Source organism: Orycteropus afer, unplaced genomic scaffold (genome assembly GCF_000298275.1).
Source record: "Orycteropus afer afer isolate SDZICR_OR568_19922 unplaced genomic scaffold, OryAfe1.0 scaffold00002, whole genome shotgun sequence".
Taxonomy (NCBI): Eukaryota; Metazoa; Chordata; class Mammalia; order Tubulidentata; family Orycteropodidae; genus Orycteropus; species Orycteropus afer.
Window position 1 is genome coordinate 10650695 of NW_006921589.1, and position 11158 is coordinate 10661852.

General features: G+C 53.7%; 1 protein-coding gene across 1 annotated transcript; it reads right to left on the reverse strand.

Annotated features, from left to right (window-relative positions):
- Positions 1-3931: 3931 nt before the first annotated feature.
- Positions 3932-10903, reverse strand: DNAJB2 (DnaJ heat shock protein family (Hsp40) member B2). Its single transcript, XM_007958574.2, has 8 exons — positions 10839-10903; positions 9950-10059; positions 8591-8644; positions 8354-8473; positions 7056-7148; positions 6767-6869; positions 6524-6594; positions 3932-4287 (listed from the first exon to the last, which is right to left on the reverse strand). Exons 1-8 carry the CDS (start codon positions 10901-10903, stop codon positions 3932-3934), a joined length of 972 nt encoding a protein of 323 aa, XP_007956765.1.
- Positions 10904-11158: the final 255 nt, after the last annotated feature.

Sequence of the window (11158 nt, forward strand, 5' to 3'; positions counted from 1 at the left end):
CTTCCTCCCACCATATGCCATTCAACCTCCCTCCTTCTGGCATTAGGGAACATTTCTAGAAAAATCTACTTTTGTATCAGTGTGAATAAAGTTAGTGTGTTGTCTGTGCAGCTGCAACCCGGACTCCTAAGCGTTTCTGTCTGCTTTGCTTCCAGACTGCAGCCCAGCCTCTGTCTGGAGTTTAGGATGGAATAGGATAATCACAGCCAGGTGGTGGTATTTTTATGAGGGGTTTCTTGTGTGGCAGGCAGTCTCCATAGTGCTTTATGTCTATGGTTTAATCTTCACAGCACTACCATGTGGATACTATTATTAGCCCCGTTTTACAGATGAAGAAACTGTGGGACTGAAGCGAGGAGCAGCTTGCCCAAAATGGTGTGACTTGTGAGTGGTGGAGCTAGGATTCAGAGCCTGTTGGGCTTAACTGCTTTGCTCCAGGCCTCTCCTCACAGTTTCTGGGCAGCTGCTGTGTACCCTTGGGCGCCAGGAAGACTGTGTGTCACGCAGGACTGAGGTTAGGACTGAATGAGGTGATACAAGCCAAGGTGCTTGGTGAGGCTGTAGCCGTCAGACATGAGGCCAGGAGACCATGCCCCTCCCAATCAGCTGTGGCCTCCTTCAGCCCCCGCTGCCATTTTACCCCGTTACTGGAAGCCTCTCTGTAGCAAACCTCTGTAGGCCCAGCCTGTGAGATGTCAGAACAGGTGTTCTCCCCTTCTCTCCCACCCTCAGCTTCCAGAACTTTCCATCCTGTAGGATCTCAGGAGCAGCTCTCACCTTAGACAAAGGTGGTAGGTGTAGAAATGGAGCACAAAGAGCCTTGGGCCTGAGGCCACTGGGGAGTCTCCTCAAATGGAAAATAAGGCCAGTACCATCTACCCTGAGCAGGGAGTGAAGGAGAAGCTTCCAACACCATCGGCCCCTCCTGCTGTGTCACCCGGGCTCTGCTGAGACTTAACTCCAAGTGTTTATTCTCAAAGGCTGCAAGTGGGGAAAACAGCCATTTTACAAACTTCCAGCACATTCTCTAGTCCAGAGTTAGAGATGTGAATTCCTGTTTCAGAGCAGTCTGCCGCTTTGTTTTCCTGTGGGGGGAAGGGCACCTCTGCAGGAGATATGGGGGTTGGGGGCCCTGGCCTTGTCCTTCCTGAGCTTTGATGAACTTGGGGCCTGGACCCTGGGTGGGCTGTTTGTGCCACTCCAGGTGGGGAAGCCAGGCCTCTGAAACTTGCCACTGGTTCTCAGAAGGCAACCTGCGCAGGGGCTCTGTCTCTGGACCTTAAAACCAAAAGCAAATCCAAAACCAAACACAGTGCTGTGGAGTCAGTTCTGACTTAGAGATCCTAGGGCAAAGTAGAGCTGCACCATAGAGTTCCCAAGGCTGTAATTGGGAGCTCTGGGGAGAGCTCTGGTAGTGTAGTGCCTAAGGCAGTTGACTGCTAACCAGAAGGCTGGCGGTTCAAACCCACCAGTCACTCCTCGGAAGGAAGGAAGGTTGGGCAGTGTACTTCCATAGTGATACTGCTTTGGGAACCCAAGAAGGGGTCACTATGAGTCAGGTCCGACTTGAGGGCACATAACCACAATCTTTACAGAAGCAGACTGCCACATCTTTCAACCCACGGAATAGCTGAATTCCAACAGCCGACCTCTTGGTTAGCAGCCAAGCGCTTTAACCATTATGCCACCAAGGCTCCTCCTATGGACCTTAGGAGTGTACTTCGTCAAAGGTTTCCACCACATCGCATCCACTTCCTGCTGTCCCCATGCCTCCAGTCAAGTCTTGGCTCAGTCTGGCCCTAGCTGTGCTAAGGCGTATTGAGTGGTGAGTCCCTGCGCAGGGCTGGGGAAAGCCCAGGAGTTAAGGGCAGAAGCATGTAAGCTTTGCTCAAGATTTTGCAACATACTTGGTGAGGGCACCTGATATAAAAGAGCCGAGCCTTCCTGCCCTTCACTGGGAAGGGCTGTCCTCTAGCTGGGAAGCGGCGGCGTACAGCCTGCAGTGCTGCGCACTGTCGCACGGGGCCCTCCCGGGTCACCCAGGAAAGAGCACAGCGCACCACCGCGCTCTCAGACTCATTTTTATTGACTTCCAGTGTTTTCCCCTCGGTCTGCGCTCAGCCCTGGCTTCGATAGGTCTCAGGCTAAATGTTACAGGGGCTGGCGACCCTGGGTCCACTTCTCCCCTCCCTGGCCCCTGGTTTCCCGAGGCCGGGAGGGGAGGCGGCTCGTCTGTGGTAGTGGAGAGAAAGAATGGGCAGCGGGGTCAGAGGCCAGAGAAAGCCATACAAGCAGCAACATGCCCGGAGCTCCCCAGCGCACGACGCCCTGTGCACACCCTCGGCGGCTCTGCCAGCTTTGGCCCGTCGCCTTCTGGGGCCATGCCCAGTTCCGTCGGTCCTGCCGGGCCGGCCTGTTCCTCAGAACATCGACTGCCCACGGGAGAGGACACCCTACCAGGTCCCTAGGGCTTTAACTTATACACTCTTTAAACGCTGGGCTAACAGTTGTCATGGGAACCAGACTTGGCCTATTACCGCTTGATCCACATTCTCGCCACCCCCTCCAAGGAAGAACCACCTGACAAGATTGCCCCATCTCACAACCAATGACAGGCTGACTTGGGCCGGAACTACATATCCCAAGATGCACAGCTCCACAACACGCACCGCTTCCCCCAAGCAGGGCTATCAGAATTAAGGCTGGGTGCGTTGCATTCAGGGACTTACAGTCCCCTAGAGACAGCACCAGACACCCAGGGAACAGTTTACAGGCTAAGACTACTGACGCACCTCCTCCCACCCAGGCCCCGCCCACCACCCAGGCCCCAGATTCTAGGCTCTGGGGAGACGGAGGGAGAGGAATGAGGATCCCCTCCCAGCGCACGGGGGTGGCGCTGTCCCGTTGGAACTGTGCAGCGACTCTGGATCCAGGACATCCAGCTCAGAACACATCTGGGGAGAGAGCGGGGGACGGGTGACAGGAGAGAGGGTCAGCGGCAAGCCGTGGAGGTGGAGCCGAGCATGCAGGCCTGGGCTTGCCCTGCCCTGAGGCCTCTCCCTGAACCCTGGCGGGGCCTGTAGTATGGGTAACTAATCCATCTCCTAAGCCCCCCTCCTGGGTGTCACCTCTCCACCCCTCGGGGGCAGCCAGCTTCACCTCTGCCTAGTTCCAGGGCTGGGGGCAGGTGGAGGCGGGTGGCGGAAGGGAGGAGGGGTGGACTTCAGTTCCAAATCTGTATGGCCAAGAGGCTCCCGCCCCACCCAGCTAGCCTCCCCAGAAGAGCTCACGACCCTACCAGCCCCAGCATCTTCCTCGCCACACTGAGGCCTTCTCGGGAAAGGAAGGAGGAGGGAGTCCTAGCCAGAAGACAGTGAAAGCAAGCGATGTAGCTGGCAGGGAGTTGGAGAGAAGGCCGAGACGCAGCAGCAGCCCCAGAAGGGAAGGAACAGAACCAGTCAGCACTGCACAGAGACCAGGGTGGGGGCGTCTGCGGCTGGACAAGGAGCAGAGACTCCCCTCAGCCCACACTGCTCCCCGGCATGGCTGCCAACTCAGGCTCAGAGCACCCTGGCCAAGCTCTCCTTCCTGGACGTCTGTCAGCAGCAAGGCAGCTGGGGGCCTGGTCACCACAGGGCCAACCCAAACCACAAACGCCCCTAGGAAGCTTCCCGTTTAAGTGCATCCTGGCTCTCAGGCCCTCCCCTGCCATGAGGCAACCCCCTGGGCTTCAACCAGGGACCTATGAGCCCTGGGCTGAGCACAGAATCCTGAGTCCACACTGGCATTAGGGTGGGCCTGGCAGGGAAACGGGTGGTGGGAGCGTGGGTTTGGAGAAGGGCTTCTGCAACTCAAGCCACACCCCTCTCTGCTCCCTGACAGTGAGACAACCCCAGTCAAGACTAGAACCAGGTTAGGCTGGACCTGGCGTTCAGAGGATGAGGCAGCGAGAGGCCTTCTCCTCCTGGGCTGGGCTGGGCCTGGCAGCCTCATTCTTTGTGCCCTCCTGGGTACCCCCCATGCCCGGATCTTGGTGCTGGGCCTTGGGCCGCCCCTGCCGTCGTCGCTGCACCCCCCGCCCACCTGCTGGTTTCTTCCCAGCTGCCTCCATCTCTGAAAGGCTGTAGGCCATGGCCAGCTGCAGGTCCTCATCATCAGAGAAGTCGCTGTCAGAGGGACGTGGGACGGGTGTCTGCCGGACCTGTGTGCCCCCAGACCTGGAGGTGACCGACTGTTGCTGCTCGCGACGGCTCAGCTCCAAGCCCAGTGCCAGGTCATCTGGGACACCTGCAGAAGGCATGGCTACTTTGAGGACCCCTGTCCCAGGCAGGGGCACCTACCAGGCGCCTCACGCAGTAACAATCTGGCCTCTTACAGCTCTTCGGAATTGGCACGCATATGTTTCAGGGTAGTGGTGATGCACGCGGGCGGGTGTTCATCTCCACCAATCCTACCTCTGTCTCCTTGGGCAAGTTACTCAGCCTCCCTAAGCCGCCCTTTCCTCAGCTATAAAATGGGAAAAAATGTGTTTAAAAAAAATTTTAAAACGTTGCTCTCAAAGTGATTTTAACGTACGGTGACCCAACTGTTACAGAGTGACAGTCTTTATGGAGGAGTCCTCGGTTGGTGCAAGCAGTAAGCACTCAACTACCAGCCAAAAGGCAGGTGGTTTGAACTCACCCAGTGGTGCCTAGAAGACAGGCCTGGGGACCTGCTTCCCACAGGTCGCAGCCTTGGAAACCCAGTGGTACTGTGCACACGTGGAGTTGCCGGGAGTCAGAGCAGAATCAGAGGCAACTAACAACAGTCTTCATGGAAGCAGATCCACTGGGTGGGTTAGTAGTCAAATGCAAATCAGTTATAGCAACCAGGGAGATGGGACTGATGACAGTGCCTACATAGTCAAGTCATTACAAGGATTAACTAGCATTAGTACCCAGTGCCCTCACAACCAGCAGGTGTGAAGGGTTAACCGCGGTGATGATCCCGTATACTGCAGTGTGGTGGGAAGAGGTCTGCTCTCAGAACCATCTCTCCTGAGTCTGACTCCTGGCTTTGTCCCTTACCTGGTAGGAAAGACCCTTGCACCTGGGGTTACTTGGGAGTTAAACCCATTGCTGTGGAACCGATTCTGACTCATAGCTACCCTATAGGACAGGGTAGAACTAGCCCCACTATATTTTCAACTACCTCATATGCATGTAAAAGCTGGACAATGAACAAGAAAGACCAAAGAAGAACTGATGCATTTGAATTATGGTGTCAGTGAAGAATACTGGACCATGGGCTCCCAGAAGAACAAACAAATCTGTCTTGGAAGAAGTAAGCCAGACACTGGGTTTATGATAACGGTGATGGGTATTTTGGAACAGGATAGCAATAATGGTGGCACAACATGAAAAATGGCATCAATGCCCCTGAGCTGTAAATGTGGAAGTTGTATGTTGGCAAATGTCTTGTGTATGTTTTCACCACAATAAAAGTCAAAACACAAACAACAACAACAAAAAAAAAAACTAAGCCAGACTGCTCCTTAGAAGGGAGGACAGCGTAAGACTTCATCTTATGTACTTTGGACATGTTATCAGGAGGCACCAAGCCTTGGAGAAGGACAGCGTGCTTGGTAGGGGGTCAGTGAAAAAGAGGAAGACTCTCAACGGGATGCATTAATACGCTGGCGGAGGGTCAACGAAAGAGGGTAAGGCCCTCAGCAATATGCATTGACATGGTGGCTGCAGTGATGGGCTCAGCTACAGCAGGGATCATGAGGCTGGCACACGACTGGGCAGTGTTTCGTTCCATTGTATATACAAGGTCGCTATGAGTCGGAGATGACTCGATGGCACATAACAACACCACCACCCCACACTGGCTGCAAAATATGGCCTCAAATAGCAACAACTGAAGATGGTGCCGGGCCAGGCAACCTTTCACTCTGCTGTACACTAGGTCACTGAGTTGGAACCAACTCAACGGCACCTAACAAAAGAACTGCCACACAGGGTTTCCAAGGCTGTAATCTTCACAGAAGCAGACTGCTGTGTTTTTTTTTCCTGCAGAGTGGCTGGTGGGACCAAACTGCTAACCTTTTGGTTGGCAGCCAAGTGCTTAACCACTGCGCCACCAGGGCCCTTCCCTTGTGACTTACGGTACCTTTAAGCTTGCTGAGGATCAGTCTCCTCAATTGAAAAACAGGGCCAACACCACCTGCCCTGCTTATTCCCCTGGGATGTTTCAAAAATCGGGGATTTGTACATGTGCAAGTGCTGTAAAAATAGTACAGTGTTTGCAAATGTAGGGCACCCCACTAACCATCATGGTGATGATGGTGAGTCCTCGGCCCTGCTAGACACTCCTCACTTCCCCGTCACTGCCCCCCTGCCCAGGATCACCATCTCAGATCCTGCCAATCCCTCGGCTGCTATCCCCTCACCCTCACCGCCCCACAGGAGTTCAGAAAGGAGCTGTTTGGGGACAAGCTTCCGGCCCGGAGTTGGGGTTCCTGCTGAGGGCAGCTTCTCACCATTGATCGTGACTGACTTCAGCTGCCCGTCCTCCTCCACTTCCACACGTTCCTGCCCATTCTCCATGATCCTGTGGGAGACAACACAGTTCATTTACTGAACCCCAAAGGCACTGGGCCAGGCTCTAGGCCACTGCAGTGGACAGGAGAGACTGGGCCCTGGCCTCAAAGACTTTCTCTTCCAGTCGTACATAAACTTCTCTTCCAGCTTACCGCCTCACCCCCAGCCTCTGGAGCCCTCACCTGCGTGTGGTGATGCGACGTCCTTGGACGAAGGCGGTGGATGTAGACACAGAGCGAAAGGCACCGGCGCCAGGACTGAAGGAGAAAGATGAGGAGGAGAACTCTGGTGTCGGAACAGAGGAGAAGAGGTGGTTAGACCAAGGTGTATGCTGTGCACTGCAGTCAGAAAGGGCCAAGGAATTCTGGGGGCTCACGATACACAGGAGAGAAGGCTTGCAAAAGGAACCAGCTGCTGAGCCAGGGGTTCCAGGACCCTGAACCCACAACAGTGTGTAGAGACACCACTTACCAGAGTGCCCAGGGAAGGAGGTAGAGAAGGTAAAGAAGGGGCTGGAGTGTCGGGAACCCCGGCTCTGAAGCTCCGAGAAGGGGCCCAGGTCATCTGCAAGTAAACGTTGCACATTGAAGTCATTTGGTGTACAGTTTTCCCCAAAAAGTGTGTAAACTCTGCTTTTAAGTCCAGAAATAGCAGTGCTAAGCCACTGAACGGGAGCTCTCATGGTGTAGTGCCTAAGGCATTTGACTGCTAACCAGAAGGCTGGCAGTTCAAACCCACCAGCCACTCCTCGGAAGGAAGGTTGGGCATCTACTTCCATTGAGATACTGCCTCAGAAACCCAAGGAGGGGTCGATAAGAGTTGGGATGGACTCAATGGCAGTAAGTTCGTTGTTTAAGCCACTGGATATATATACATATATATGTATATTATATATATATATATATATGTATTTTGGGGGGCTTGTTTATTTGCAAATTAAATTATTTTTTTAATATTGTTTATGAAAACCTAGACTGTGACTACAATAAATACCAAGGAAGTGAGAGAAGGGGATGAAGGAAAGAGCAGGCATCTGCATAGAGACAGAGAAGCAGGATGTGAAGTCAAGAAGACGCAGCTTTGAGTCCCAGCTCTGCCATTTGCTGTGTGTCTCTAAGCAAGTTACCTGTTTGTGCCTCAGTTTCTCCTCTGTAAATAGGAACAAAATTATCCACCTCCCAGGGTTCTTTAGACATCAAAGGCTATAAAATGCTTGGCATGTATTAGTCATTCCCAAAACTGGTGTCTGTTGTTGCTGCAATGTTATTGGTCACATGATGCTTTGAGTCTTGCTCTCACGAGTGTTCATTGTGGAGGGCTAACAATGTAATACTGTTGTTACCACTGAGTAAGGCGGGTCTCTGACGTGTCACTCTGGGGTCATATGGGTCCTGGCATGACTAAGGTTCTGTCCCAGTGCTCACTGGACCGACCCCCTGCAAAATCTTTCTGACTGTGGAATTCAGCTTCCCTGTCAACCTCATCAGAAAGGACTGATTGTTAGAGAAGGGTATCGTGCTTGGTAGGGGGTCAGCAAAAATGAGGGAACACCTCCATAAGGAACTGACACGACAGCCACAAGAGTGGATTCAACATGCCAACGATCATGACGGTAACACAGGACCCGTTACAGGTAAGGCTGACATGAGTCAGGGCAGACTCGATCGCATGCAACATCCCAGCCTGCTGTCTGAAGGCCTCCCAGCGGAGGGGTGGAGAGGCCTGGAGGGGAAAGGTGAACCAGGCAGGTGTCTCCCAAGTCTACTCACCAAAGAGCTCTGCAAAAGGGTCTCCACTCCCAAAGAACTCTCTGAAGACCTCCTCAGGGCTGCGGAAGGTGAAGGTGAAGCCAGGCCCGCCACCAGCTTCCGCCTGAGATGGGCCAGTTCCTAGAAGGAGAGGCACAGTGAGGAGGGGGTGTGGGGAGTGCATCTTGCCCTGTGCCAGGGGACCTCCCCCACTGCCTCCCCCCACTTCCACCCCTGGGGCCCCAGTGTTCCACCTACCTGCTCCCGTCAGCCCTTCCCGGCCATAGCGGTCATAGATCTCCCGTTTATGCTCTGAAAGAGAGACCAGGTCATTGCTTCCTCCATCTGGGCTGATCTCAACCCACCCCCACCTCCCCACCCATGCTACACCCCTCAAAGGACTGCCCAGAGACTGGGCCTTGGGGTGGCAGCCACAGGGCACATGGGCTATAGATTTCAGTAGCAGCTCAGCCTTCACACAACTGTCTTGTAAAATGGGCAGAGGAACAGCCCCTACCTCATGGAGTGGCTCTAAAGATTAAAGGAGACAGCCCACAGACACTGCTTAGCACAGTGCCTGGCACACAGGAAGCATTCAGTAACTATTAGCTAATGATTATGTTATTATCAGTCAAGACTCAGCCTAAATGTCATGTTCTCAGAGGCCTTCGGCGACTGCCCTCATCAAAACAGGGGCCCATTACACTCTGTCATTTCACCCTGTCACTTTCCTTCAGAATATGCTGCACAATCTAGAATGGTGTCTCTGTATTTACCTGGCTATTGTCTGCCCTCCTTGGCCAGAATATGATAAACCTGTCAGGACAAGGACAGCACCTGCCTGTCCTCCATTGTCTCCCTAATACTCAGCAAGTGCAGCACAGTAAGCATTCGATGGATATTTTTTGAATGAATGGATGACAGACCTGGATTTATATTCTAGCTCTGTGTGACCTTGTGCAAGGTACTGTACCTCTCTCTGCCTCAGTTTCTTTGCCTATGAAATGGGATGATACAATCTGCCTCATAGGAGGGCTGTGACGCATCCCGGAGGTTACATAGGAAAGTGCCCACCAGTGTGTGGGCACAGGCTCGCTTCCCATCAGCTACCTGCCCAGCTTCCTTCTCTAGGAACCAGCTGCTCTTCTCAGCCTCTCAGGAATACTGGGAGCAGACACTGAGCATAGGGGCTCAGGGGAAGAAAGGTGCTTTGCTTATAAACCAACAAAAAAAATCTGTTCTTGTCGATTTTGCCTCACAGTAACCCTGAGGGACAGAGTAGGACTGCCCTGTAGTGTTTCCAAGGCTGTCATCTTTACAGAAGCCCACTGTCAGATCGTCCTCCCACACAGTGGCTGGTGGGTTTGAACCACTAACCTTTTGGTTAGCAGCCAAGCATTTAACTACTGTGCCACCAGGGCTCCTGACTTTGTACATAAGTTGGTGCTTATTTGAATTGAAGCAAAGAAAAAAAGTCTAGAAGGGGAGCACCTAGAATACCAGGTTGGAAAAGGCATGGAGGAGACTGGTGTTGGGGAGGCATGACTTTGGGAAGGAGTGAGATGGAGCCCCAAGTGGGTGTGATGTGCTGGGTCCAGCCCGGACCCCCACCCTTACTGTCAGACAGCACTTCATATGCCTCGGCCACCTCCTTAAACTTCTTCTCAGCAAATTCTTTATTATCCGGGTTCTTGTCTGGATGCCACTGGAGAGCCTTCCGCCGGTACCTGCAGGAAGGGGATTCAGAGAGGAAGCTCAGGCACTTCCTGAAGACCCATCTTCCCGTTACCTTGTCATCTTTTTGTTACCACTTAGGTCTCCATCCACCCCAGCTGCTAAGGCTACCTCTGTTGCTAGGTGTTTTAGATCCCTTTCTCTCCTGTCTGAACGAATACCTGCATTAGTTGTTAGCAAGGCCCTAAACCCCGGGAGCTCTGGTAGCTTAGTGCCTAAGGTACTTGACTGCTAACCAGAAAGCTGGCGGTTCAAACCCACCAGCCACTCCTCGGAAGGAAGATGGGGCAATCTACTGCCGTAGTGATACTGCCTCCGAAACCCAAGGAGGGGTAACTATGAGTCGGGTGGACTCCATGGCACATAACAACAACAACAACAAACCCACCCTGGGGCTCCCTGGGGCTGCAAAGCCTCAGGTTGGGGACACATGTGGCCATGATGACACAGGGACACCGGTCTCTCCTTGTCACAGAGTTGGGTTATCTTTGCACTGCAACCCAAGACAGCCCACATCTAGATAGAGTTCAGGGTGGAAGAGGAAAGGAGAAGAGGGAAAGGGAGGGTCCACCAGAGAAGGACCCACAGTGAAGCTCCCGTCAGAACTCTGCTCTGTGAACTTTATGCTTCTACTCTTCCTCCCTGAGTCCCACTCTCCTAGGGGTTCCCAGTCCTTTGCAAGGACCTGGTTCCCTTGGCACTGCCTCCGAAGAGCCCCATGGTGGGGGCGGGGGTGGGTGGGAGGTGTCCACTGTGCAGCAGAGGCACTTACGCCTTCTTGATGTCATCAGGGGACGCACTTCGCGGCACGTCTAGGATCTCATAGTAGGATGCCATGGTAACTCGTCAAAAGTCAGGCGGGCCTCCTTAGGGCTGCAAGAAGAGAGAAATCAGGCAGAAAGAACCGCGAGCCCCTCCCTGGGGCTGGAGATCCCCTGGATAGCAAGGACACTGCATGGGGCTCTGTTTACGGCCGGTGACTAGGCTCCCTCCTGCAGCCTTATCGGCCTCTGCAGGCCGGGGCCGTGAACTGTCTCGGCGCCCAGGTCCGGTGAGCCCTATGGGAGCCCCCCGCAGTCAAGCAGCCCGGCC

Excerpts from the sequence above, each read along its gene's own strand:
- DNAJB2 (XM_007958574.2), bottom strand. The coding sequence starts at position 10,903 with ATGGCATCCTACTATGAGATCCTAGACGTGCCGCGAAGTGCGTCCCCT. Across the intron at positions 8,474-8,590 it reads GGAAGGGCTGACGGGAGCAG|GAACTGGCCCATCTCAGGCG; the intron begins GTAGGTGGAACA and ends CTCTCCTTCTAG. Across the intron at positions 6,870-7,055 it reads CTCCTTCCCTGGGCACTCTG|AGTTCTCCTCCTCATCTTTC; the intron begins GTAAGTGGTGTC and ends TTCCGACACCAG.